The sequence below is a fragment of the Podarcis cretensis genome (genome assembly GCF_951804945.1).
Source record: "Podarcis cretensis genome assembly, chromosome: 6".
Taxonomy (NCBI): Eukaryota; Metazoa; Chordata; class Lepidosauria; order Squamata; family Lacertidae; genus Podarcis; species Podarcis cretensis.
Genome location: NC_137175.1, coordinates 53,443,764 through 53,468,746, shown reverse-complemented (window position 1 = coordinate 53,468,746; position 24,983 = coordinate 53,443,764). Strand labels below are relative to the sequence as shown.

The window sequence follows — 24,983 nt, the reverse complement described above, 5'->3', positions numbered from 1 at the left end:
TGTATTAATATGTGGATGGATAGCCACTGTTGTGCAGTGTTTAGAAAAGCAGTAGCCAGCATCATGATCTCTTGAGGTTTTGGACTACAACTCCCATCAGCCACAGTTAGCGGTGAGGAGAATTGGAGGGTACCATATTGGCTACTCCTGGATAAGAGTGTCAGACTAGGACAAAAAGACCCATATTCAGATCCCTGCTTTAGAAAGGCACTCACTGTGCGTCTTTGGGCCAATCATTATCTTTCAACCTAATATTCCTCACAGGGTGACTGTAAAGAAAATGTAGGACAAGATTATTTACTTATTTACTTATTTATTTGAATATTTATATACCACTGTATCATAAAGATGTATCACAGTGGTTTTTAATAATATAAAATCATAAAACCAAACAATAAAATCATACAGTTAAAAACAAGATAAAAGCAAAAAAGGAATTAAAAACAAACATCACTAGTACTTATGCTGCCCTGATAATCCTGGATAATATGCTCTACCCAGAGGTAGGCTCACTCAGTCAGATCCGTTCACACATTGCAATTCATAATGCTCTCATATTCTGCTGGAGGCAGAAGAGAAGACCTTGTGGTCAGTGGCTTTATTCAAGGCCGCAGCCGGCCATGCCATTAGGCAAAGTGAGGCGGCCACCTTGAGAGGCAGCTGCTGAGTGTTGGGAGAGGGGAGCAGAGGCAGCAGTCCCTTCCAACTGAGGTAATTCGCCTCTGTTGAACAGCAGAGTGATATATATGCCTCATATCCTACTCTGCGTTTCCAAAAACTAGCCTGCTGTCTTCAATGGGACATTGTCATGTTGTTGGTGATGAAATACAATTCAGTTGCCTGCCTGCTTGATTTCTGAATGTTGAATGATGGGTGCCATCTTGTCCTTGGCTTCATGCAGTAAGGCCGCACCCTGAAGGTCAAATATGCCCAAGTAAGATCTGGTTGGCATAGGGTGTAGGCGGGGTGGGTGGGGAAAGATTGGCAAAACACAGTTTTGATAACAGATTTAATAGAACGATCACTCTGCCAAACAGGGAATGAAGCAAGATGTCTCATTCATTTCCTTGTCTCTTCTTTTCTTCACATCCACACTGTACATTGAAAACACTCCTATGCTACTTTAACAGTCATGGCCTACCCCCACCCCCCAAATCCTGGGAACTGTAGTTGTTAAGGTGCTGGGAATTGTTGCTTTATAAAGGGTCTCCTAACAACACTCAGCACCAACAAACTTGCAGTACCCAGAATTCTTCAGGGAGAGGCCATGACTGCTATAAGAGTGCTTTCCATATATGGTGAAGATGTGATTTCTGTCTCTCTCATCTAAGTAGAGGATTGTGGGAGAGTCACTAACTTGCTTTCAGAAGCAGACAGAAGAGAAAAACTAGGAATAATTGGCTTACATGTGCTGTAAATGGAGTGTGGTGAATAGACAAAACGGAAAGTATTTATTTTACTGCCTTTATATCCCATCTTAGCTCCAAGGAAATTTTCCATTGCATCTACCTTTACCAGGCCTAGTCTAAGGTTATGATATTGGAATACATAGGAACCTGCCTTATACAGAGGGAGACTGACCTGCTGTCCAAAGGGAATGCCCATTGGAACGCCCTGTGATCCATCAATTCCACGAGGGATACACTCAGATGGGAGCCCCTGTTGAAGACAAAACAGGTAAAGTGTGTCAACTCCACATTGAGCTTTGGCCCTTGGTATAGAGCCAGATCCCAAACCTTACATTTCTTTCACCAGAGAATATAGTCCCGGAAGCCATTAGAGCAGCAGCAACTACTCCTTCTTAGTGAGTTGTGCCTTGCCTCTCTCAGTGTCCCCTCCAACGATATCTGCCATAGGCACCAGAAGTTCAGTCTTGTCCAAGTGAGTTTGGTCAGCTTGTGGGGTCTATGACAGCCCAATAACCCCTTTCCCAGAGCTCTGAGGCTTTGGGGAGTAAAAGGTCTTTCCTGATGAAGGCTCAACTGTATTTTTACTTCTTCACAAATTGTTTCTGGCATTAGACACCTGTGTATGTTGCAGTTGGGATTTGTGATCTGTATTTTAACCTATTTTGCATTTTATGTAATGGTTTTATTGTGCACCACTTAGACACATCATTTTGAGTTGTAAGTAGGTAGGTAAATAAATGTATGTTGGATTTATTCCGTACCCGTTCATTCATTCTCCGTAGGTCAAAAACTCTTTGCTTCCCACCCAGGCCCACTGTAGAGATAACTTATCCCAGTTCCTGCTGTTCCACAAAACTGACAAGAACTTAGATATGCAGTGCAGTTCACAAGGCTAGCTTCCAGTTGTGAGTTAGGGGGTATCTCAGGGAATGATACCTACCAATTCCTAAAGTGCTTCCTGACTGTGTGCTAAATCACTGGGCATAATGATGGAAGAGGAGTGAATACAAAATGGGGTATAAGCAGCTTGAACCACTGTACCACCACACAGTAGAATAAAACCCAGACATGGTTGTGATGTGGGTTTACAAGGTAAACAGACAACATACATTAATGACAGGTCTCCAATCTATTGCTTCTCCAAGTAGGTCCAAAACCCTGGCGGTCTGCTGCCAGTCAGTGGGCCCTTTCATATGCTAGTGCATGCTGCTAAATCGCTGCCCTCCTGAAGCTGGGAGCAACAAACCACAAGTCTTGGCTTCCCATGGCATATGAACCAGCACTCATGGTTTGTTCAAAACACAATTTGAAAGCAATGAGCAAACCTTGGCTAACCATTGTGGTATGTTTGGAGCAGGGGGCAAACCCACGAGTGCTGCTTCAGATGTCATAGTAAGCCAAGTCTTGTTTGTTCCTCCCAGTTTGAGGAAGAGTGGAGTAAAATGGGAGTGATTCAGCAGCATGGACTTGCACTCTGCTTGTTCACAGTAAGCCATGGTTTGTGGCTTTCTGCAACATGCAGACAGGACCACTGACTGGTAGCAGTTCTCCATGTTTGTGGCTGACCATGAGGCATGAACACAGCCAGTGTAATGGAGACAATGAGTCAGGTGAACAAATGGGTATGTCATATGGCACCTTCCTATTCATCTTTCAGTGTTCTGTTCTACTGTTTGCCTTGTCGAAGGGTCATCTCGAGCTAGTTGCTGTCACAGGCAAAGTAAGCAGAGAGACCATTCATCTGACATAGTAAGGACTTTGTTAGGTTATTCTGTAAGTCCCATGAGTTGTTTAATGACTGACACTAAGCAAGAGATTTGTTCTTCTTTGTTTGAATCTCTGAGCCAGGCCTTTAGGTCCCTCTTAGTCTGAGACATAGAGGCCAGCCTTAGGAGCATGATAGACTGGGCAGAGATAGCAACGTGGCTTTTGAGAATACTCTGCTTGTGTCCTCTGAATTCTGTTCTGCCTGAGCTAACTTTATAAAGACTTTTTGGCTGCTGATGTGAGAGGGTTTGGTTTGTCAACTCCAAACATTCTGATCAGAGCTGTTGTCATGGTAGGAGTCTGGATACCTCAGGCAAATTTGGGGCTCCATTCCTGAATTTCCTTTTTCTTTCCTTCTTCCCCCTTCTCCCTTCCCCTCGAAGTCTCTAGGCAATTTACACATGCAGATAGAAGGGCAGGCAAAATTCTACCCAATTCCTCACTAATTAGTAATACCATTATTTATTTATTATATATTTGTTTATATTTGTCAGATGCCTCATAAATAAGTTCTCCGGACATAATGCAAATAAATGAAAAGCATAATAGCACCATAAAAATTCAGACTGTAACTTAAACATCTAGCCAAAAGAACAACAAAATAAAATACAATATTTTAGCTCACAGGAGCTAAAAAACAACCAGCAAATATAGAAGTACATAAAGACCACTAAGAATATCACGGGGACTAAAAAGAAACCCAGACACATGGTATTAAATGGCTTGAAAGAACAGAAAAGTCTTAAGCCTGATGCCAAAAAGAGAACATGTATGCCAGAGAAGGCAAACTTCCGCAGGGAACACTTTCTGCCACCGAAAAGACCCTCTCTCTCCCTCTCATGACCACCTTCACAACTTTGGGTTGAGGGGGCACCTGCAAAAGGGCACCCACAGATGAGCTCGCCATATAAGCAGGAAGAGGCGTCCCTTCAAGTCTCAAGGCCCCGAACTGTGTAGGCCTTTTAGGCCAAAACCAGCACTTTGAATTAGGAGACAGTGAGGATGAGAAAAGTGTGAGATATTATGTTCATAATGTCTGGTCCCAATTAACACTCTCACAGCCATATTTGGCATCTGCTGAAGCTTCCCGACTGACTCCAGAGACATGCAGCCCCACCCACAAACACATTCTAATAATCCAAATGAGAAGCTACCAACGCATGAAAGCTTTCACACACACACCTATATTTGCGTCAATCCTCTTCCCCCAGACTTTTGCCTGTGGGTAGGATCCCAATGATAAGTGGCATAATTCAGGACGCTCCATCTTGACTAGTTCTTTTCCTTGCTTCACCTGAATGTTTTCAGACCTGAGACTTCTCAGTGCCTGTATTCTAGTTGGTCCTCCACAGGTCTGAAGCAATCCCTGGCCTTGCCATCCTAGCCAACAGGCAAATAACTTGGATTCCCAGCTGAACCACTGCCCTTTCCTCAGGCATTTTGTTGGTGAGCTGCTCATTCACAGAGATTGCCAGCAGCTCTGTGTGTGTGCGTGTTGTGGATCCTGGCTAAAAGTTGTGTAGCTGAGCTCAGTTTGTGTAGTGGTAACCTTGCCTGACACTGTCAATTGCTTGCTTGGCAGCCTTTAAAAGTGTTTTCCTTCTGTTAATTAACTCCTGGTGGGAGCCAGAGACTTCCTTGTTTCTAGCAGTGGCCTATTAAGAGCAGGGAGCCCTGGGACACTGGTGAACCGCTGTGGGTTTGGCCTGCTCTCTTCTTCATGGCTGAGAAGGCCTGAGGTGAGTGCTGGGCAGCTTGTGATGATGCAGCCAACTCCAGTAGTTACTAGGTAGAAGAAGGCTTGAAATAAAGGGGTTTCTGTCCAGGTGCCAAGGTTACAACCACCTTGCCAGCCAACTCAAACCTTCACGCTTCCCATGACGCAAGAGCCTGAGCCAATTTAGTCCCCCCCCCCCCCCCCCCGTTCAGCATGGAATCACAGAGGTTTGTTTCTTCACTGTGAAGAAAGAGCATGGCTAGCGGAGGCCCAACTCTGCCATCACTCCCCTGATGTTTCCTCTGCTCAGCAGCCACAGCACCTATTGTACACATACACACACTGCTGCCCCAAGTGAGACTGCTATATGAGGGCTTTTCATACAACCACAGGAAGCTGCATTGTACTGAGTCAGATCATGTCTAAACCTTGTCTACGCTGCCTGGCTCTCCAGAATTTCAGACAGTGTTTACCATAACTTCCAGGCTTACCTTACAAATTTCTCCTTTCTTTTGCTTTAGGTCACTACTCTCCTCCCAGCATCTCTCCAAACCAAAGGGAGATAAATCACCATCTTGTAATTTCTTAGAAGAAATTTCTTGTAGACAAGTCAAACTCTTCTGCATGTCCTAGGGTGGGAAGGTGGGGGGGGAGTAGCCTCTCCCACTTTCATTTTCACTCTTACCTTCCTGATATTCAAAGGGGAGGTTTTCTAATTGCCATAGTCAAATAGCTGTCTTTGATTCCTGCATCACACTTTTCTAGCACAGGAACTTTCTTCTTCTTTTTGCTATCATCATGTGTTTATTTATATGACACTGTTCCACAAAACTGTACCCAAAGTGGCTCACAACATAGCAGATGAACACTAAGTATAAGAATTTAAAAAACACATAATCAGCCTTTGATCTTTTGGCAACCTACTTAACTTTAGATTCATTGCTGTCTTGCAGCCAGACATGATGCAGAGATACATGGCCAGTTTCCAGTAATGCCCAGCAGGAAACTTCCCAATTTGTGACCTCTAACCTTCAGCTGTTCCTGGGATTCCACCATGCTGCTAGGCTCCATCCAAGTTTCTGAATGAAAATTCCAAATAGCATGGTAAGGCAAATTTTCCTATCAGTTTCTTGTATAATATTCCTTCATGAGCATATTTTATGTTCAGAGGTAGTCCCAGCTCATTTATTACCTAGGGCTGAATGAGGTTCAGAATATATCTAATGGTGGCCAGCAGCTTCCCCTAGTGGGAGTGCCAATGGGCTCTCACATGCATGGGCCCAGACATCATTCAGCCCCCAAGATACATCTTTATAGCACTCAACCAATGTCTCCAGCTGTCTTACTGAGGAAGCATTTGGAGATTGGCTAGGAAGAAATGGCCATTACTTACAGCTGCCATAAAATCTAGACACTGTTTCCGACCACCAAATCACGGCTATGTCCGGGAAATTCCGGACGTATGGCAACCCTACATTAATCTAAGCCAATACTTGAAGCCTTTAGGGTTCCATTGCAGCTGCTCAGGGGCATTCAGTAGTTATAACAATGCTTTAGAACTATTTACTTGTGTAGAATCTACACATCTGCTGCAAAATGCATGGTGGTCCATAGAAGTGCACAGCACATTTCATTAAGGTGTGCACCCTTAATGGGTGGATGGATGATTTATTTATTTAAACAAAGGAAGGGGGAGGGAAATGACAAGACAAACAAATAAGGATTAGGAAGAGGTAAAGAAGAAAAACAAGCCAACAAAACGATCACATCTAGAAGCCAAAACATTAGATTTTTCCTGCAGAGAAAATGACCCTTGCCAAGCTGACCAGAGGCAGGGTAATTCTGGAGGGCCAGGGGCCAAATGGCTCCTCCCCCTTGCTTGCATGCCACAAAAGCAGCCCCTCACCCCACAGATCTCTCTCCACAAAAGGTGGCCAGTGGAGCTTGGATGGAGACAGAGCCATGAGAAGAAGAAAAAGAAGAAGAAGAAAAAGGCTGGATGGATTTTTAGCTTTTGCCTGAGATGGAGGGAATTCACCGTCACTGGAGCCAATTGCCTTGTCACCGCTTCCAGAGACAGCCGCAGATCCATTCCAGCCCTTTTATTCTGCTTGCATCTCTCTCTGTCTGCTTCCTTTGACCCCCAGTTTTTTTAAAACATTAGGGTGTGTGTGAGCACACACCCTTTGCATGTCTATCCCTAACTCAGGGACAAATCCTGACCAGGTTGAAGTCAGGCTGCCTAGTCGTCTATAAAGATGGGCCTGCTATTGCTCTGTACTGCCTTGTATCCAGGCCATCAGAATAATCCCTTTTCCACCTCTGCCCGGGACTCTGATGTCACAGCCACTTAGTCTGATCTGCAAACATCGTGGGCTGACACCTTGTTAAACACTCACAGGGGGTCGTGCTTCCAGGCCTTTTCCTGACCTGCTTTCTTTTTGCCCGCTGCAAAGTTTCAGTTGGCAGGCACTTCCCTTGCACTATTAGGTGTCATTCGAGGAACAAGGCACCCAGATCACTTACAAATTAATTTGGAGTTAAAACTACAGAAAATTAGGAACATGTTGCTTTGCAGACTTGGCTAGCTCTCAAGATAAATACATGGAAAACTCCTTCATTTGTAACTTTGCTCTGTGAAAAGGGAGGGGGGGAGTCACAAGCATTCCTGCTTCCTGTCTCTTAACTGTTGTCAAGGCCTTCAACAGCTGTTTAATGGTCTGAGGCCTTACTTCCCAAGGAAAACTGAAGCAAACAAACAAAGGATTGGAATTATTTTCCTTAGGGCCAAATTAAGCTAAATAAAACTGATGAAGCACACAATCTAAAACCCTTGTCAACCATTAGTTTTGCAGGAGAGTCGCCTTGAGAAGCTGGCCCTTTCCCCCTGCCAAAAAAAAAAGTCGTGCTAGCAAGTTCTGTTTCCAGTGTCATCACTTTGTCTTCATTGCTTTCCCACTTCTGGGTTGTCAGCTGAGGAGCCACTCTTAAAAAGACCAAATTGTACCCAGCAGGCCTCTGGTTTTAAACCTCCAATCTAAAAGCCAATTTCATTGGTAATCATAATGCCAACCAATACAGGGTTAGAGTAGTGCTCAGTCAGCATTGACTGACATGCCCTGGTGTGCACAGGCATAGGTTGTAATGGTATCATAATACCACAGCAGGGCAATTCAGCCTTTCTATGCTTGGCACAATTGTTATTGCCAGATGCAGAGTTGTGGCATTGTGCATGTAGCTGGTACAACAGGGCACAATACCTGAAAATGGTTCTGCCACCACGGAGCTAGCTACATAGCCACAAACCTGTACAATTAATTATTGCTGGTAAGATGTTGTTATGAGTACAGTAGACCTGCCCACTTGCCTCAATTTGTCTGTCCCTATAATTCATACCTAGGTTACTATGCATATCTACCCAAATATTAGAGGGTTGGGTGTCACTGGTCTACAAAAATATATCAAAGGATGCATTCCATTGGTGGGCTCAATTATGAGCTCAATTTTAATGTTGGCACCCTCATAATGTTTTGTCATGCTGTACCCAATAAATGGGACATGGGTGGTGCTGTGGGTTAAACCACAGAGCCTAGGACTTGCCGATCAGAAGGTCGGCGGTTCGAATCCCCGCGACGGGGTGAGCTCCTGTTGCTTGGTCCCTGCTCCTGCCAACCTAGCAGTTTGAAAGCACCTCAAAGTGCAAGTAGATAAATAGGTACTGCTCCAGCGGGAAGGTAAACGGCGTTTCCGTGTGCTGCTCTGGTTCACCAGAAGCGGCTTAGTCATGCTGGCCACATGACCCAGAAGCTGTACGCCGGCTCCCTTGGCCAATAAAGCGAGATAAGCGCCGCAACCCCAGAGTCGGCCACGACTGGACTTAATGGTCAGGGGGCCCTTTACCTTTACCTAGTAAACATCTACTAGGTTCAATACATCTTTTTGTTAGAATCATAGAATTATAGAGCTGGAAGGCACCACAAGGATCATCTAGTCCAACCCCTTGCAATGCAGAAATCTTTTGCCCAACATGGAGCTCAATATTATTACTATTATTATTACATTTATATCCCACCTTTCCTGCCAGGAGCTTAATAGTTCTTCCCCTTCTCATTTTATCCTCACAACAACCCTATGAGGTAGGTTAGGCTGAGAGGCAGTGAATGACCCAAGGTCACTTTGTGAGCTTCATGGCTGAGTGAGGATTTGAACTCTGGTCTTCCAAACCCTAGCCTGACACTGTAACCACTATACCACACTGGTTTTCTATGCTTCTGTATGCATCATACAACACTTTCCATATTTTCCCTCAGACTATTGCAACATTTTGCTCTTCTTGCCACTAAATATATTATCACAACCAGTGATGTCTAGAACAATTCCTCTGTATGCATCTATCTACACCCTGAGGTCAATGGGAGAGGCCCTTCTATGCCCTGTGAGGATGGGAATGCATAACCAGGCCTTCTCATCATCAGCACCCACTCTAGCCACTGCCCCAGAATATTTGCCTCACTTTACCTCTTTGAGTGTGTTCAGATGTCAAGTTTAAATAGTTTTGTTTCATGGTACTGCCAACGTTTTCAATATTGTCCAGCAAGTGTTGTATTTTTGTGCCCATACCTCTTGAACATTAATCCATTTTTTAAAAACAACAACTTTATAATGTTTTATCATGTTCTTAAATCTATTTAAGCTTATCTGAGGACCCTGTGTTGTTGCAAGCGTGAGATACAAATATTTAATAAATAAGTAAAATAAACTCAGAATTCCATGCTAGGATCTAAGCCGGCAAAATGAGCTACACTAGGATGGCTCTGGAAAGGCCATGTTTTATGTCTTGCTATTACACGGCAAATTTCCTCCTTTAAAGGGCTCTATTGGTCTCTGCAGTCTGACAGTCTTACTGAATGTGGAGCATATGACAGAGTCAATGGTCCCTGATGGCGGCTGGTGTCCACGGGGACTGGCAGGGCAGATGGCAGGGAGATTGACAGTAGGTGGCGCCATAGCCAACAACAGGCAGAGCCAACTCTTTCTAGTTTTGTCCCCATCCTCTTCCCTGCTGAGTTTTACAAAGGCAACACTGAGATTAAGGAAGAGGAAGCTGACATCCAAGGCTGCTCTCTGGGCTGGTTGAAGGTAAGAAGGCAGGCAGCTGGGAGCTGACTGATAGCTCACTGAGGTTGGTGGGGAAGTGCCCCCATTTGCCTTAATGGAACAGCCACTGCTGAATTGGCCTCTGATTCTAAGAGAGAAATCTAGAGACCTTGCATTCCCCCTGCCATGTGTGTGTGTGTGTGTGTGTGTGTGTGTGTGTACTTGCATGCATGTACCAGTCAATAGATATCTGGAGGGTAATGTGTGTGCATGCCCGAAGTGTACATGCATCCATGCTTGAGGCGTGTATGTCTGTGCAAAGCAGGTTGGACCGACTGCTGTGTGCTGGGACTGTGAGTGGGCGAGTTCCCTGCTCCTGCTGTCCTCTCCCTCCCCTTCTCCTCCCCCTCCTCAGTTCAGTGCCCTACTGCAAAGAACTGCGCCTCTATTGTTTCTCTCATGCAGATTTTGGGGTGTGAGGAGAGGAGGAGTGAGAAGGGAAGAGCAGGGACAAGATAAAAGCTTTGCTCTCGCCTCACCAGGCAGAGGCAGAGCCCACCCAAGTTTCAAGGCGTTCGCTCAGACGTCTGACCTCTGTGCCTGCAGAAGGTGCTTTCTTACATTTTCAACGGTGCTTCTGAATTGCAATTTCCTCCCTCGCAAACAGGACTTGGTATGAAAGGGACTACAGGGATGCATCCCATTCCCTCCTCCGTGATGCTATTTCTCTGTTGAGAAAGCCACGAAGAAGAAGAAGGAACTAGAAAGGCCACACCTCTAATCATGTATTGAGCAGTGCTGCTGCTGCCTTGTGTGCCCCATTACCTGTTTATAATCTCCCCTACAAACCCTTTCTGCGCTACAGATTCTTCTTTGGGGCTTCCAAGCTGAATGTTGCATTAATGTAATCATTCTGGCAGCCGGGTAGATTTCTGCATCTTGTAAGAGTTGTTAATTCTGAGTCCCAGAGAATGCAAGATGCCCCCAAATGGATGAGGTGCTTCTGTGTCCTTACCAGTTTCATGCCTGCTTACAGCCTGCTTACAGCCATATCCTTACCATGCCGGTTGGATCAATAAAAGCACTAATCTCACTGGTCCTGACAGATCCTGGGCTCCTTCCAGAAGCCGTGCAACCACAAGTCCTTCTTAACCCATCTGGCATCACCTTTCCCACCATTTCATTGTCAGATTCAGAATGTTGGACATCTAGACTTAGTGCAGTGAAAGGAGATGTATTTATAAATAAGCACGAAAAGAGAGAGCATAAGTTAGGATTGGGCCAGCTTTTTTTTTTGCTTTTTTGCCCGTCACCTTTATACAATCAGAGCTTAAGAGGATCAGGCTGGCACTCACAGAGCCACTCTTGGTCAGGGTAAAACCTTACTTAAAGGCTGGAAATTATTTAGAAAAGGGTTATTCAGACCAACAAAGCTATCTGTGCTAAAGGGTGACTGAACCTCGTTCCTCTAAGACATACCAAATCCAGATGGAGTTCATCAACCCCAGCCTTCCCTACCCCTGCTATTTCAGCTATGAATGCCCTCCCCCATATCCAGTTTATGCTGGTGCCACTAAGTAAAGGGCATTAAAGATTAACTGGCCCAAACCCCCAGTTTGGAAAACTCCAACAAAGTCCATCTTGTCCAGTTTTATGTTGCTACTCTCTGCCTAGTACTCAAATTTATCAAGTTGATCTGTTTTTTGAAATGTTTGAGATCCCTCCAAATATCACTCTGTCTTCAGATTTTATAAACATGCTCACAGTGTGCTCATCCAAATCACAATGAAAACATTTAACACACAGCCCCCCCCATTGTTTCTGTGGGACATTATTTGGCATCCTTTTCCAAAAGGGTGTGGCACTTTGTACGCCAGCGAGACCATTAACTCTCTATAGTAGTGCCAGTTTCATTAGAAGTTCTGTGCCTGTTCTTGCATAAAATGATCAAGCATCCTTCATGTGCTTCCTAATATTTAAAACACTGAAGAAGAAACCATGTCCTGCTGAGTACAGAAAGCAGCCCTTTTAGGGACTCAGAGGTGATATTCCTAAACTGTAGCTCCCTGCAATACACATGGTCAATTTCCTCACCACAGTATTGGGACAAAATAGTTTTGCAGGTGTATGTCATATTTTAAGATGTATTGCGAATCATGAGAAGCCTCAAGAAGCATGACTAGCACAACTCCATTCTGAAACATTGGAAGCGGTGCAGAATCAAGGGACATTATTGCTCCATCATCTCTGGACGACACCCCTAATTTTGGATTGCTCTGCCCTTTGTAGCAGTTGATAGAACAGACACTGACATTTTGATTTGGGAGATCTGCTTGCAGTGATTTGTCTAGACCTGCTCACATGTGGATGCAGGATAGAGAATACAGATTGAGAATTTGGGAGTGATCTGGAGGATACAGGATGGGTCCCATTCCATGGGAGGTGTGTGAGGTGGGAAAGAAAGAAAGAGAGGGGGGGGGTTCTCTCTGAAACTCCCCTCCCCAAGCAAGGAAGTTTCTCTCCTATCACTATCAGTGCAGTGAAACTGACTGAGGAGTGTCTCTACTCTGCCTCTCTGCATCTTCAACCAGGCTGCCCCCCCCCCCTTGCACAAATCCACCACAGGAAAAGAAAAGCCCCCAAAGAAGACAAAAGAGCCTGTTTTGGCCATGCCACCTGCTATCCCCTACCCTACAATACCGCCTTAAAAACTGGACAAACAAAAGGCCTTAAAATCTTAAAGGGGCCCATTCATTAGGGTGACAAAAGGGGAAAGAAATACATTATCATAATTAATCCTGCGGCTGGCGGTGGGTGGCGAGGCCCTCTGTCTCCCAAGGTGGCAGTGGCGGTCATGTCACCAAGTCCTGCACTAATGTACACTGGGTAGGCAAAGCAGGATGTGAAATAAACCCCCAAAGGATGAGTGCAGGTTTGTTTTCTCTTTGCCTGCCCCCACCTCTGCTTCCCCCCACTGATATATATTGATTCCTTCCCAAGTGCCTGCCCCCCCCTTCCCTCGCTACCCATCAAGTCATCCCTGTTTTGCAGGGCTGGAACAGCCCGCATTTGTCTGTGCCTTGTTCCTCACGTGCACAGACACACAAGCATTGTGACCCTCCCTTGCAATCACAGCTGAAGAAATGTCTCTCACCTTCTCTGGCTCCTTAGACAGGCCAGGGATGTCTTCCTGGGAAGCTGTCAAAAATATGCCTGTAGCCCAAACTCTATACTGAGCCTATATTGGTTATTTCAGGAAAATGCAGAAAATGCTCTAGCAGTCCTCCATCCATCTCCATCTACTCAGCTTCCAGGGCTAGAACTATAATAATGCATCTCTAGACCATCTACATTAATAGAAGTTATCCCAGCAGCATGCAGTCACAGAAGAACAAAGTCCCACTTAATGCATGATATGGGAGATACAAGCCCCCACTGAAACTGAGTTCTAAATGTCCTATTTTGGGGTTATGTTCATGTAAGCTATCCTTTATTGCTCACCTTTAATTTATTCTTTTCTTTCACGTTTCCTTAGTTCAGCAGTATTTCATTAACTTGCAATTGGCTACTGTTTTTCTTGCTGCTTCTGTTGAATTTTAAACCTGCACCTCATATATGGCTTAATATTAGTGGGGGCAAGTTGCATTTCTACCTTCCCTGCATAAATCCTAAAAGTACAAAAGCTCTGCCCTCTATGGCAGGTTCCTCTAGGGCCTATGGGGGCGGGGGCGGGAATCTTCCTACTGTAGCATTAACGCCTGCTAGGTTTTGCCAGGCCTGAGCACTGAGAGGCTCCTTTAGGATTCTAAAAGAAGAATGTAAGAAGTACCGGTACTTTAATCCACTGCACCTTTTCTGTTCACAGTGCTGCAGTGATAACAGGAAGCTGCGCATATGCATATAGCGGAGTGTCCCCTTCTTTGCAACTCTTAAAGATACAGGAGCCCTCTCAGGGTCTGGATTTCATATACCAGTAAGTATGATGCTGGGCAAGCCATTCCTAACCAACCCAACCAAATACTAAGGTGTGTGGGTGGAGAGAGAAACCAGGCCTTTGTGATCCACCTATAGGATGAGCTTGTAAGGGCACCACTTCCCTTGGTGACACTTCTGCCTCATACAAAATGTTGTCCAGACGCCCTCTAGCTATGCATTGCCCTGGGAGCTCTCCAGCGTTTTCCAGATCTGAACTTTTGTCACATATTACTCAAATAGTTATCTAACACATTGTTTCCCAACCGGGGACTATATGGCCCCCTGGCCCCCCCCCCAAGAATATTCCAAGGGAGCCACAGGTTAAAATATTGTAAATGGGGGGCCCACAACACAAGGCTTGGGGACCACTGAGGGAAGTGAGAAGTGAAGGGGGGAAATTCTGATTGGATGGCTATCTGCTTGGCCAATCACAAGCGGGTAAGGGGGTGGCCCACCAAGGGCTAGCACTCCTTTTTGCCACCTGGGTTTCCTTGGAGCAGTCCTGGTTTGTTTCCAGTGGGAGAGGATGATCACTGAGGCTCCCTTTTTGACCAGCAGAGCCCATGAACCAGAACCCCCAGGTCAGGTAAGTGCAGTGGTGGGGTGGCAGTGGGTAGGGCTGGGCGAGCTGCTTGTTGCTGCCGCCAGTGCTGGGCCCAGTAGCAGCCTGGGCCTGACTCTGCAATGTGCAGGGTGCAATCCACCCCAGCACCTAGCCATCTGGGGCTGCAGACTTGCATCTAGTAAATAACTAAGAGTCTACTCAAAAGAAAGCCACACTGTGTTCAGTGGGCCTTACTCCCAGGTAAGGGTGTGTGAGACTATAGTGTTTTATCCAGGCAGCCAGGGCTCCTCCGCATGACAAGATCTTATTGCACCAGGTCAGTGAAGACCACTTGCTTTAAAAAAAAATAATCCAATATATACAGAACTTCCTATATACTTTTTGGACTGTATCTGTGGGTTTCCCCCTCTGTGTCAAATAACTGGGGTCAAATAAGTGTTGTTTATTTTTTATAATACATGGAAGATGGATCTGCCTCGGTAGGTTCTGGACTCTCCTTCCTTGGAGGTTTCTAAGCAGAGGTTGGCTGGCCATCTGTCATGGATGCTTTAGCTGAGTTTGCTACATTGCAGGGGGTTGGGCTAGAAACATGACCCTTGGGGTCCCTTCCAGCTCTATTAGTCTCTGTTTTTCTGCTTCAACAATATTTCATTATGTTCCTATCATTTTATGTAATTGTATTCTGTATAAATTATAAAAATTATAAACAAAACATTTAAATAGATACCTTTCGACCAGTAGGAGGGGGGCATGGATGTAGCCAGGATTTTTGTTAAGGGGGGCAGGCTTTTGTTGGGGGGCAGAACCTCAGATTTGTATTGATTTTTACTTATTTGTGGGGCACAGCTGCCCTCTGCCCCCCTTGGCTACACCCATGGGGGACCACGATTAGAAAAAGGTTGGGAAACACTGGTCTAATGGTAGAATGCAAAGATTGTGCAATCTAGGGTGCAATAGTGATGGGACAGGGTACCCTTCTCCTGTAGATGTTGGAAGGAAGGAAGGAAGGAAGGAAGGAAGGAAGGAAGGAAGGAAGGAGGGAGGGGTCTGATACTTGGTGAGCTTTGTTTTTTTGAGACTGTAGCCAATAAGCAGCACTATTCTACAGATTTTAACTCAGAAGTATGTCTCAGGTAAGTGTGCATATTATGGTAGCCCCAAAGTGTATTGTGCTACAAACCTCCTTTGTTAAGAGTCAGCAGAAGTTTTTACTTCTATAGGTGCAGGACTGTGTCTTTACAATGTGTGTATACTTAATTGGACCTAAATCTCACAGTGTCTAATGGGGCTTCCTCACTAGTAAGCCTAAGTTTGCAATTCCATACATACACACTTACCTGGGAGTGAGTCACATTCAACACAATGGGCCTTACTGCAGGTGCTAACTTTTATTAAAAGTGCCCATACTGCTGAGAGCCAGTGTGGTGTAGTGGTTAAGAGCGGTAGTCTCGTAATCTGGGGAACCGGGTTCGCGTCTCCGCTCCTCCACATGCAGCTGCTGGGTGACCTTGGGCCAGTCACACTTCTTTGAACTCTCTCAGCCCCACTCACCCCACAGAGTGTTTGTTGTGGGGGAGGAAGGGAAAGGAGAATGTTAGCCACTTTGAGACTCCATAAAGGGAGTGAAAGGCGGGATATCAAATCCATTTTTATTTTTTTTAATGGGGTGGAATAGCAACCAAATCTAATACAGGCATGGGAGAGGAGAGGGAAAACATGTTCAATTAAAAAACAATGGAGGGTGGAGGAACGGACACACTTAAAACATCCCATCAGAGATTGTGTCGATTACAGTGCCCACATACAGAGGCAAACAAGGACTCGCAATGACAAGGGCTGGTTGGTCATGTCCGTGGAAGTGCAAACATGCTGGGAATGTGGGGTTGAGACAGCACATATTTGTTTGAGACTCTGTCCTTCCATGCAATGTCCAAAATCTTCCTGATGCAGTACATATGGAAGGCGTTTAGGGGTCACTCCTGGCGGGTGTAACTTGCCCACGACTCACTTCCATAAAGCAACATGCTCAACACTCATGCCTGGTAGACCTTCATCATGGTATTGGTCATTAGCATCACAGTCTCCCTTACCTTTTTGGAGAAACGAGCCATTGCCATAGCTGCCTTCCCAATATGCCTGTCCAGCTCAGCATTGGTGGTGAAGCTGCTGGTTGTGGTAAAGCCCAGGGAGATAAAAAATCATCTACCACCTCAGGCATGTGGTCACCCAGGCTGATGCGTGGCATGCTGGTGATGTCCTAACCCAGAATGTTGGTTTTCATCGGGCTGATGGTAATCCTTGATTATAGCTTACAGTGATTTTTACCAAGGTGGCTGCCAATGGTGTTCTCCTGTAGCATATTATTCCTGGATACCATTTCACTTCATTTGGTAGATATTGCAATGTAATAAATGGCTGGAATTGTGCATCTCCGTCCAATGGGTCAGAAGAGGTGCAGCTGTGTTACAGGGCTTGGCTGTAGTTGATGGGATGTGTTAGGGCTCGCCCACACTTCCATTTGTGCTGTGCCTAGAAAGCATGGGTCTGAGTGGTTTTCTGCTTGACCCAGGCTTTCTAGGCACAGGTCCAAACGGTTTCCCCCTTGTCCCACGCCTTTCCAAGGGAAAACTCACTCTTTGGCGAAAGATTGGAACAAGTGGCAGTCTAGGGAAAACCCAAATTGACATTTGCTTCAATTGAGCATTAAAGAGCGGTTTCCCCGGGGGTGGGGGTGGGGGGGAGCAGTGGGACCAGAGGAAGTGTGGACAGGCCTTTAGTCTTTAAGGTGCTACAATGCTTTTTTGTTTTTGCAGCAACAGATGAACGCAGGTACCCCTCTGAAAATATAAAGCTGTTCTCTGAAATCTCAGCATTTATCAATTTCAGTTCATTCGTTCTCATTGTCAGAATTTATCAGCATATCATATTCTGAAAACTTTCAGTGCCTGTGCAGTACAGACTTCCCTTGGTAATTTGCCACTAATTTATGCAAGGGGAGGGAGGGAGAATAACACCAAATTTACATTCTGTGGCAGCTTATCCCACCATTGTCCACTAGGGGGGTTCTCGCTCCTTTTTGTGTTCTGGGTCCTTCTCATTGACCAGCTGAGTTAGTGGAGCCATGAAGCTGTTGCAGTTATTATAGTCCTCTCTAGGATTAGTGTTTAACGTTAGATATGCAAGTGGTAGCTTTCATCACAGCGTTTCACATATTTTTTCCATCACATTGCAGAAGGCATTCAGCAGTCCCACCAGGTCCGATGGGTTCCAGCCACCACTGATATCCAGTGAACATTAATTCAGATAAAGCAGAACTGGGATCATGAAGTGAGAGGAAAGGCCTCTTCGAAGCAAGGCCTTTGCTGGTGAGAAAAATGAAACCCCCCTGAATATTGAGACCAAAAGATGGTTGTGAACCTGTATGAGGGATTGGGGAAGATGTGTGCTCAGAAACGGAAGCTGTAAAGACTTACAAAAAGAACCGGTATGAGCTTGTAGCTTCTGAAAAGGAGACAATAAGATGGCATGATACTATTCTGTATACACACTCATCAAAGGGAAGGGAAGCAGGACAAGTGGTACTGCTCTTCACTGTTTAACAGTCTGGCAAGGATTAGGAACCTGCCGTCCTCCTGATGTTGTTGGACTCCAATACTCATCATCCCTGACCATTGGCTGTGCTGCTTAGGGCTGGTGGGAATCCAATAATATCTGGAGGGCCAACGGTTCCTATCCCTTTTGTTAAAAAAGGGCCAACCACTAGAGCAGAAAGGTGAAGGAAGACCAGATCGATCCTATGGGATTCACTGCGCCAGAAGGGGAGCAGACACCAAAATATTCAAGAAGAAAATCATCACTGCCCATGAATTAGACTTTACATGCCGCCTTATGTAGAGGAAAGTAATGCTGTTCAGGACCAGAGTTTGCGGGCAAACTATTATTGCAAGTGCTTAATGTAAGTTCTGACACTTCCTCCTGCAGCACCAGCTGCTGTCCCTGTAGAATGGAAACAGTGAAAGCAGCCAGGTACTTTTAGACCCTTTAGATGGACGTAAGGTAAAGTAAAGGTAAAGGTACCCCTGCCCGTACGGGCCAGTCTTGACAGACTCTGGGGTTGTGCGCCCATCTCACTTAAGAGGCCAGGGGCCAGCGCTGTCCGGAGACACTTCCGGGTCACGTGGCCAGCGTGACATCGCTGCTCTGGCGAGCCAGAGCCGCACACGGAAACGCCGTTTACCTTCCCGCTGGTAAGCGGTCCCTATTTATCTACTTGCACCCGGAGGTGCTTTCGAACTGCTAGGTTGGCAGGCGCTGGGACCGAGCAGCGGGAGCGCACCCCGCCGCAGGGATTCGAACCGCCGACCTTTCGATCGGCAAGTCCTAGGCGCTGAGGCTTTAACCCACAGCGCCACCTGCGTCCCTGCCAATATGTAGATGGACGTACATATTCCCTAAATAGTGAAGCACACAACTAATTTTTCTCTTTCTCTTTCTCTACCTCACTATGCCAAAACAGTGACCAGCATCAGTCTATGAGACCTGGCATCCCCACACTGGCCCAGGTGCTAGTGCCAGGTCTGTTTGCCAGTGTTCACAACATCTGCTTCTCTCTAGGTTGTCATCTTGGAGATGGGTTTTGACACTAGCTCTGGTGTCGTGAACCTTTGGCCTCCCAGATGTTACTGAACTACAACTCTCATCGTTCCTGGCCACTGATGAGGCTTGTTGGGACTGATGGGAGTTGTGGTTCAGCAACATCTGGAGGGCCAAAGGTTTCCCACACCTGCGCTAGCTGCACCACCAGAGAGAAAGCCAGGATGCATGGCCAACAGCACAGAGCAAAATTGGCCACTGCCATATTTCTGCAAAGACCATCATCCTCGGAGGCTCATCATTTCCTGTGGGTGATGTGTGTTTCAAAAAAGGGGATAGGCGGTGGAGGTTTGTTTTTAGGCTTTTGTGAAAGAAGCCCAGAAGCCCCAGCGTTAAACAGTAATACCAAATAGGCAACTAGCCAGTAGATGACAGATGAATTCCTCTTAGATGGGAAAAACCAGGGCCCTCACTTACATTGCTGACTGGGACCCGAGCAAGCTAGTAGTTGTAAGGAAGTTGCATTTCAGGATATAGTGGGGGCGGGTGGGTGGGAAAGAGTCATCCTTCAGCTGGTGCTGTGCACATAGAGACAGACAGAATGTGTGGGATGTTATGCGGAGGGCTTGTTCTCATTACCTCGACTGCCTTAAATATGTCAGCATCCCATTGCCTCTGGGGAAGGATCAGGAGCAATACTGTGCTAATGGGGACTGAGGCCTTTCAGAAACTTTTAAATCCTATTGTAATTTTTGCTTATTTTCTGATGTTTCAGAGTATGTATGATCTTGGTGAAGAAAAGGGTGAGCAGAGGGGGGATATAGTGGCAAAAGGCCACTTTTGGGGGATGCTGAAGGTAGGCAATTGTTCTGGAATCAAATATTGTGGATTCCACAAACTTTCCCCCCAGCAAAAACATGAAACTATCTATCACAGATAATTGTAAAGGCAGAGTTACGTCAATAATGCATTTTCCTCACCCTGGTTGTTGGTAGGAGCACAGGGCAGGGTAGGGATGAGGGTGAGGGAGAGAGTAGAACACTGTGAAGAAGATTACTGGATTTTAAAGGTAGTGGGTATTGTTTCAGGTCTGGCTGACCATCCAAGGAAGCCCCCAATAGGATTTTTTAAACATCTGTCTATCTAGTTTGAAATCTTCTCTAGTTCCCACTTGATCACTTCAGAAGAAATAAAATGTTTCACTTTTATAATTTTGTCAGTGTCCAGTTCCATACATACCTCCCACAAAAGCCACTACATAATACTCACATTTATCTCAGAACATAGCATGTACATGCATTCACGTTGTAATACACATGCATAAACCCTAACACAAAAAGAACAGATAAACGGTCTCCAATATGTAATACGTTTCTTCTTCCTTACCACCCAAGTTCTTCTGTAAAATTTACATTCCCAAATATTCATCAAAGGAGCAATCTATTGTTTCCTAATATGGGAACAGCAGTGATTGTGCCTCCATCAAAGAAGGATGGAGAAGTACAATTAAACACTACTGGCTTTGGTTTTGGTTCTCCATATTAATGCACACTCCCATTTACTCTGCATCCAGTACAGTCCTGCCACTGGTTTCAGAAATTGTGTATACATACGTTTTGATGCATTTTCCTCCAAACCAGCTTCAATCCAAATTGAGACTTGCTCATTGGGTAAGAAAAGTCCCACCTTGTCTCTGTCTACCAGTGGAGATATACAACGGGCGACTTAGATATGCATCAAACCACGTTCGTGAGTACAACAATGTGCAAACATGGTGGGAAATGCAGTGAAATGCAATGACCTCACTGCATGTGTACATGTGTCATGTGTACAGGCCTTCACTTCAGCCTAGAGTGAGTCACATGATTACTCAGGCTGCCATCTCTCAGCCAGATTAGTCCCTCCCACATAGTGGGTCTGTTTTCTTCCAGTCCAAGTTCTGCAGCTAGAATCCAGGTTGTTCATTGGCTTCCTGTTAATTTTGCTGGTGCCTCCTTCTCTGGCAAAGGAAGGTATAATGGGCATCTTACGGGACTGAGAGAAAACAGACCTAATGGGAGCTCATCACCTGCTAATTGAAACCTGTCACTTTTTTTCTGTGTCAGAGAAGAGTATTTCAAGGTTACTTTAGAAAAAAAATGCATGAGGTTCTGAGTATGATGTAGGGGGTGATACAATCCTGCCCCTTTGTGGACTACCAGCCTGGTTGTAGTTTCTCAGTGGTGGAAAGTGAAGCACTGACTTTGCAGCTGGCTTTGTGTTTCCTGGCTTTCTTGTGGGTTTGGTCAAAGGAAAGTTTGTCAGTAAATTTCCAAAATGAAATTCTTGGGTTTCAGGCCTGCCTGGATGTCACACAGACTAGAAACCCATCCTTCCCTCTACCCCTCTCCCCCCTCCCAAAAAAACTGGATAAAGTTGTCACTGCTCCAAGGCGTATGAAGGCTAGTGATTATTACTCAATGATGAGTACTTTGCACATGTTCAGAGATTATTCCTCCCCCGTTTCCAAGACTGGCAGTGCAATTCTATATGTCTTAAGTATATACTCCTAGATATGGGATTATATGATTGCAGCCTAAGCTATTGAAAATAGGTTATAATTTGAAGGTCTGGAGGACCCTGGCTCATATTTTGGCCCATCCATATGGCCAAAATAATTAGTTATTCCATTTTTATGGAAATACAGTTTTGTTTCTGATGTTGACTATTATTATTATTATTATTATTATTATTATTATTATTATTTTGCCCCGTTAGGAACCCTGCATGCTTCTGAAGCAAGAGTTCCTTGGTTTGTGTTGTTTAAAGATCTGATAAATTTGTTTTCTTGGATTTGTATCTGTTCCCCTAAATATGTATTGAGTTCAAGAATCTATGCCATGTGATATGGCTTAATTTCTAAGTGACAGGTGTTGGGGCTCCGTTTTGTTTGGAAGTTTCATACTCATGTCTGTTTGCATGGAAGACATTCCCTCTTTCCACGGGGTGTGCAGAATAACCAGGGTTTCTCAGTGCAAGGGACTGGGACTACAGCACTCTGTACATGTTCAAAGGCATTTTGCCCCTGTGTGCTTTACAAGTCCTGGTGAAGGAAAGGGTGTGTGTGTGTGTGTATGTGTGTGTGTGTGTGTTAGATCACACACACACAGCTCAAAAAGTCATTACAAAGCCATCACAGGATAAGAAAAGTTGTGTTGTGTTGTGTCCCCCCCTTGATGACGGTGATAGTGCCACTTTGGCTTTTCCCACTGTTTATACCTATTTAAGCTTTTTCAATAAATCAGTCCTCTCCACCTGCCTCTTAAAAAACCAAAACAGCAAACCCCAAAGTTTTTACCCTTTTCTCCCCAAATCCTGGAGAGTCCACCCTGTGTGTCCCCGTCCCCCCCGCCCGCAAAGTTTGCAGCTGTCCCACTACATCGCTGCGTCCGCTTGCAATAATAAATAAAGGAGCTGGTTTGGATTTGGGAGGGGGGCAGCTGGGAGGGGGCAACGGGCAGCATTTGAAAATCTGTGGAGCAGAATTCCTGTGTTGAAGGCAAGTCTCTCCCTCCCTCTGCCCTCATTGATTTGAGGCGGGGAGGAGGGAGGCGGGGGAGGGCGCTGCCTGGGTGGTCTCTTCTCTCTCCACTTTGGTGAGCTGTTGCTTAGCAGCTAATAATAGGAGATGTTTGCGGAGTAATTTGCCTCTTCCTCGGCCAATGGGAACCGGGGCACTTTCCCATCAAACCAAACCTTCCTCCCCCCGCTTCTCTTTTCAGGATCTCGAAGGAGCCTGTTTGTTCCAAATGTTGGTGGGACGCGATCCGAGGCGCACTGCACCGCCGGGCACCCGGGCGCCTCTCCTTTCGGGGGCTGTGTGAGCTTTCGATCGCCGTCTGCTGCCGCGCGTCGAAGGGGCCACGCTGGGAGGCGCCGAGGGCGCATGGGGCGCGCTTGGATGGCCTCGGATTCGCCCCCATAATGTCCACATGGGATCCCCGCAGCAGCCACTCCTCTGAAGCCTCCGACCCCGCGCTTCTCCCCTCTGGATTACCGCTCCCGGGAAGCCGCCTGCGCCCCTGCGCCTCCCGTCAGCACCGTCCTCGCTCGACCCTGGAGCATGGCTTCGGATCGGCCGGTCCCGGGGGCCGGGGGCTTCCGGGGAGAACTCCCGCCGTCTTACGCGGCGGCGGCGGCGGCCACGGCGGCGGCGGCGGCAACTGCCAACTCGGATCTTCTCCGGAGACCCAGCTACTGCCACGCTGCCTTTGCCCTCAAACAGATCTCCAAGGTAAGGGAATGGGGCGAAGGCGCTTTCCCACGGGTGGGGGGGGGACGAGAAGTAAAGTTGGGGCGACCCCGTCCACCCGGGAGAGAGGCGCGCAAGCAGCTGCAAGGAAGGGGACAAAAAGGCGAGGGATCGGCTCTTCTGGGCCCGGGGGGGGGGCTGGGAAAGGGGGTCCTCTTCGAAGCTTTCGGCTTCTTTGGGGCCAGGGAATGAAGGAAGGGGGCAGGCTTTGGCCGGCGCGCTCCAGTGCGAGCCCGCGCCGTGGCCCCTGCAGTTTGTTTAGGGAAAGGGGAGACGCCGGGGAGCCGTCCAGGAGGGACGCGAGGGAGAGGCCAGCCCCGGATCGGATCTGCGAGGGGAGACGGCGGCTCGGGGGTGGGTCTGCGTGGAGCGTTTCGCTCAGGAGCGAGCAAGGGAGGCGGGTGGACTTGAGTCGCTGAATCGGTGGAAGGGAGACAATGGGGGAGTGTCCCGCAAGGGAAAGCAAGGAAACTTGACAGGTCAGAAGGACGCACCTGTGGAAAGGGTGCAGCGGACATCTGCTCTCCCCAGAGCAGGAAACTAGACTGTGGTAGGACTCCTTAACAGACCGGGTTGCCTTTTGCAGGGCTCCATTCTAACAGGGCACTTCAGCTGCTGGGTTGCTCTGAAGGTGAGGAGTGTATCTGGAACTGGGGAAGGGAAGCAGACCACCGCTGAGGAACAGAGGAGGGAGATTCCTGCTCAGCAACCTCACAGACATAACACATGGATGGTGGCAGGAGCTTCCCAGTGGCCTGTTTCTCCACCCTGAGTAGGGGATTCACCCACATCTACAGCTGTCACTCAGGAGTTCATCTTTCTGCAGACTGGGAGGATATGGGCACTGGCCTTCACAAGTTCCGAGCAGATGGAAGCGCTGCAGGGACAGGCAGGCGTGCACATATATGCCCCCACAAATAATCTATGGCAAGGTTCTTGCTGAAATGCTTGCTCCCAAAGGCTTGAGGTCTGCTTTAACCCCAGTGCCAGCTACCCTGGGGCAGGATGTTGCTGTTCCCTGTAGCAACAGTGTCTTGGCTAACTCTCCATTTCTCTCCCCAGGGTAAGGCTGTGGGCCAGAAAGCCCCGCTGTGGCTGCGGGCCCAGTTCCAGGCCCTGCTGTTTACACTGGGCTGTTGGATCCATCGTCACTGTGGCAAAGTACTTTTTGTGGGGCTGCTGGTCTTTGGGACGCTGGCTGTAGGGCTGCGAGTAGCCTCCATAGAAACGGATATTGAGCAACTCTGGGTGGAAGGTAAGTTCCATTTTGTGAGTGTGTGTGAATACTGGGAGGGCTGCATAGCGCTTTAGGACATTGTTGGGTGATGGTGGAGCAGTTGTCAAACATAGTGGAAGCAAGAGGCCTAGAAGAGCCTTTTAAAGGGAGTTGTTAGCAAAGGGGCCCCTCTCTAAGCTCCACACATGTGTGTAAATCCAGATTTGCACACAGTTTCTTGGAATTGGCATCTTGGGGGAAGCTACCAAGTAACAGGGGGATAGAGAGCACTTTCTTGGATATAAAAATGTATTCCAGTTTGAGGAACTCTTAAAACCTCAAGTCTTGCAATA

At 46.7% G+C, this 24,983-nt stretch overlaps 1 protein-coding gene and 1 long non-coding RNA gene across 3 annotated transcripts in view; one reads left to right on the top strand and one right to left on the bottom strand.

Moving 5' to 3' along the window:
- LOC307218339 overlaps positions 1-5,374 on the bottom strand; it is a 39,548-nt gene extending 34,174 nt beyond the window's left edge. Inside the window, exons 1-2 of the long non-coding RNA XR_013839921.1 lie at positions 4,359-5,374; positions 1,582-1,659 (exon numbers count right to left, since the gene is read on the bottom strand). This is a non-coding gene — a long non-coding RNA (uncharacterized lncRNA). The remainder of the gene's footprint in view (positions 1-1,581; positions 1,660-4,358) is intronic.
- PTCH2 (patched 2) overlaps positions 1,206-24,983 on the top strand; it is a 76,374-nt gene continuing 52,596 nt past the window's right edge. The window contains exons 1-8 of one of the 2 annotated variants that reach the window (XM_079980257.1): positions 1,206-1,427; positions 1,519-1,677; positions 3,067-3,129; positions 5,847-5,997; positions 13,856-13,963; positions 17,763-17,895; positions 22,885-23,396; positions 24,477-24,669. In XM_079980257.1, the coding sequence (XP_079836383.1) occupies positions 23,226-23,396; positions 24,477-24,669 (364 nt within the window). In that variant the 5' untranslated portion in view covers positions 1,206-1,427; positions 1,519-1,677; positions 3,067-3,129; ... (2 more) ...; positions 17,763-17,895; positions 22,885-23,225. Of the gene's footprint in view, positions 1,428-1,518; positions 1,678-3,066; positions 3,130-5,846; positions 5,998-13,853; positions 13,964-17,762; positions 17,896-22,884; positions 23,397-24,476; positions 24,670-24,983 lie in introns of those variants that run through there. The other variant, XM_079980256.1, reaches the window with a different exon arrangement.